General features: G+C 42.5%; 1 protein-coding gene across 1 annotated transcript in view; it reads left to right on the top strand.

The window, feature by feature from the left end:
* Positions 1 to 505: 505 nt before the first annotated feature.
* Positions 506 to 1870, top strand: part of LOC101852392 — a gene marked incomplete in the record, with an annotated part of 10185 nt that continues 8820 nt past the window's right edge. The window contains 1 exon segment of the mRNA XM_013079982.2: positions 506 to 563. Within this exon segment, the coding sequence (XP_012935436.1) occupies positions 545 to 563 (19 nt within the window).

Genomic DNA, 1870 nt, shown 5'->3' with positions numbered 1-1870 from the left:
AATTTTGTCCCCCCCCCCTCTCTCTCTCTCTCTCTCTCTTTCTCCCCCTCTCCTCTCCCCCCTTCTCTCTCCCCCTTTCTCTGTGTTTATCTCCCACTGTCTCTCTTCCTACAAATTCTGCTCACACTTCGCAACAGATGCCCACACCAACGAATTGATGCAGAAATTTAACGAGGATGTTAGAGCTGGCAGAGTTCTGTATCTCGGGGGAGTATTGGCTATAAAGCACCCAGATGGGAATTCAAAAAAAAGGTACTGCCCAATTTTAAAAAAAAAGACTTATCACCGTATTTTTTATTTTTTTTTACAGGAGACTCAAAGAGACGGCGTGGAGGGAGATGAAACGGGGTTTGGGGATGCCTTTGAGTTACTCTACTAAACCGAACTGGCTTAAATCTAGGACAGTGGGGGTGGGAGTGAGAGAGAGAGGGAGAGAGAGAGAGAGAGAGAGAGAGAGAGAGAGAGAGAGAGAGAGAGAGAGAGAGATAAAAGAGAAGGCCATGAAGCTGACAGTGCACTTGGATTTGCACCCACCAGCGGAACAATGTCGTGGCTGCCATCATGTAGGTAACGTTTTCCACTAGTTCTCTTGGTGGTCTACCTGTGCTATATCTATTGGTTAGGATTACAGGACCAGTGTTCGGATTAAGGTTTGGTGTTAGAGGTAGGGTTGGGGTTTGAGTTAGGTAATGGGAGTGCTTGTCAACATTTTCATTGCACGTGTACACATTTGCCACCTATAAGAGGATATAATTTTTGTGATGCTCACATACGTATTTCAAACTTTCAAAACATTTTTTGCTTACTTTGGGTTAGTGTTAGGTTTAGGGTTTAGGGTTCAGGATTATTTCCAGGGTTAGGGTTAAGGTTAGGGTCTGGGCAGATCACGGTATGCCTATGCAGTGTCGTGTCAGTGGGTTAGGCTTAAGGTTAAGATTAGGGTTTGTGTTAAGATTAGGGTTAGGATTGCGGTTAGGATTAGCGTTAGGATTAGAGTTAGGGTTATGGTTATGGTTAGGATTAGGGTTATGGTTATGGTTAGGTTAGGGTTAGAGTTTGTCTACTTCTAGGATTTACGTTATGATTAGTGATTGGTTCAGGGTTAAGTTAGGATTGGGTTAGGCTATTGCTAGGGTTTGCGTTTGGGTTAGGGATTGGGTTAGGATTAAGGTTATGGCCAGGGTTGTTGATTGTAATAGGCAAGGAGACAGTTAAATAGAATATTTTTTATCAGACGGGTACGGAGGCAGACTGTCAAATGGACTGGTTCTTAACTTTCAAGTGTGTGCTTTTTAGGTGCTCTGGCTTTGTTTCGCTCCTTCTATCCTGTCAAACATCTGTCATCCTTATCTACCCTCCTTCTTTTCTATTTTTATATTACTCTATATAATGTAATAATGTAGTGTAAAGCGCATAGAGCCTGCTGTTGAGCGGGGATATGCGCTATACAAATGCTATCTATTATGTAACGCATCTAATTTTTGACACTTAAGTGACCTAGTATTGTGGCACGAGTCGTAAAACTAGAGCCAGATAGCTTTTCTCAACTTAAGGAATTTTTCGAAATGGCATTAATCTTCACTTTAGTGATAAGTTTCAAGCAGAGATTTTTTTCACCATGTTTCGATTACCCCTTCGTCTTATAGTCAGGTTCTTTATCACGAGTAACAAAAGCCACGAGTACTATTTCTATACCGGCACCTGTGGTGTAATAGCTAGGTGCCTCGTCGTTGCATGCAGGAGACCCGAGATCTCACTCACTCACTCACTCACTCACTCACTGAAAGCAAAAGTTGTCTTATAAATTTGTGACATCATAAGAGAGAGATAGAGAGAGAGAGAGAGAGAGAGAGAGAGAGAGAGAGAGGGT

The sequence above is a fragment of the Aplysia californica genome, unplaced genomic scaffold (assembly GCF_000002075.1).
Source record: "Aplysia californica isolate F4 #8 unplaced genomic scaffold, AplCal3.0 scaffold00070, whole genome shotgun sequence".
In the NCBI taxonomy this organism is placed as follows: domain Eukaryota; kingdom Metazoa; phylum Mollusca; class Gastropoda; order Aplysiida; family Aplysiidae; genus Aplysia; species Aplysia californica.
This window is presented reverse-complemented; position numbering and strand designations above follow the sequence as displayed.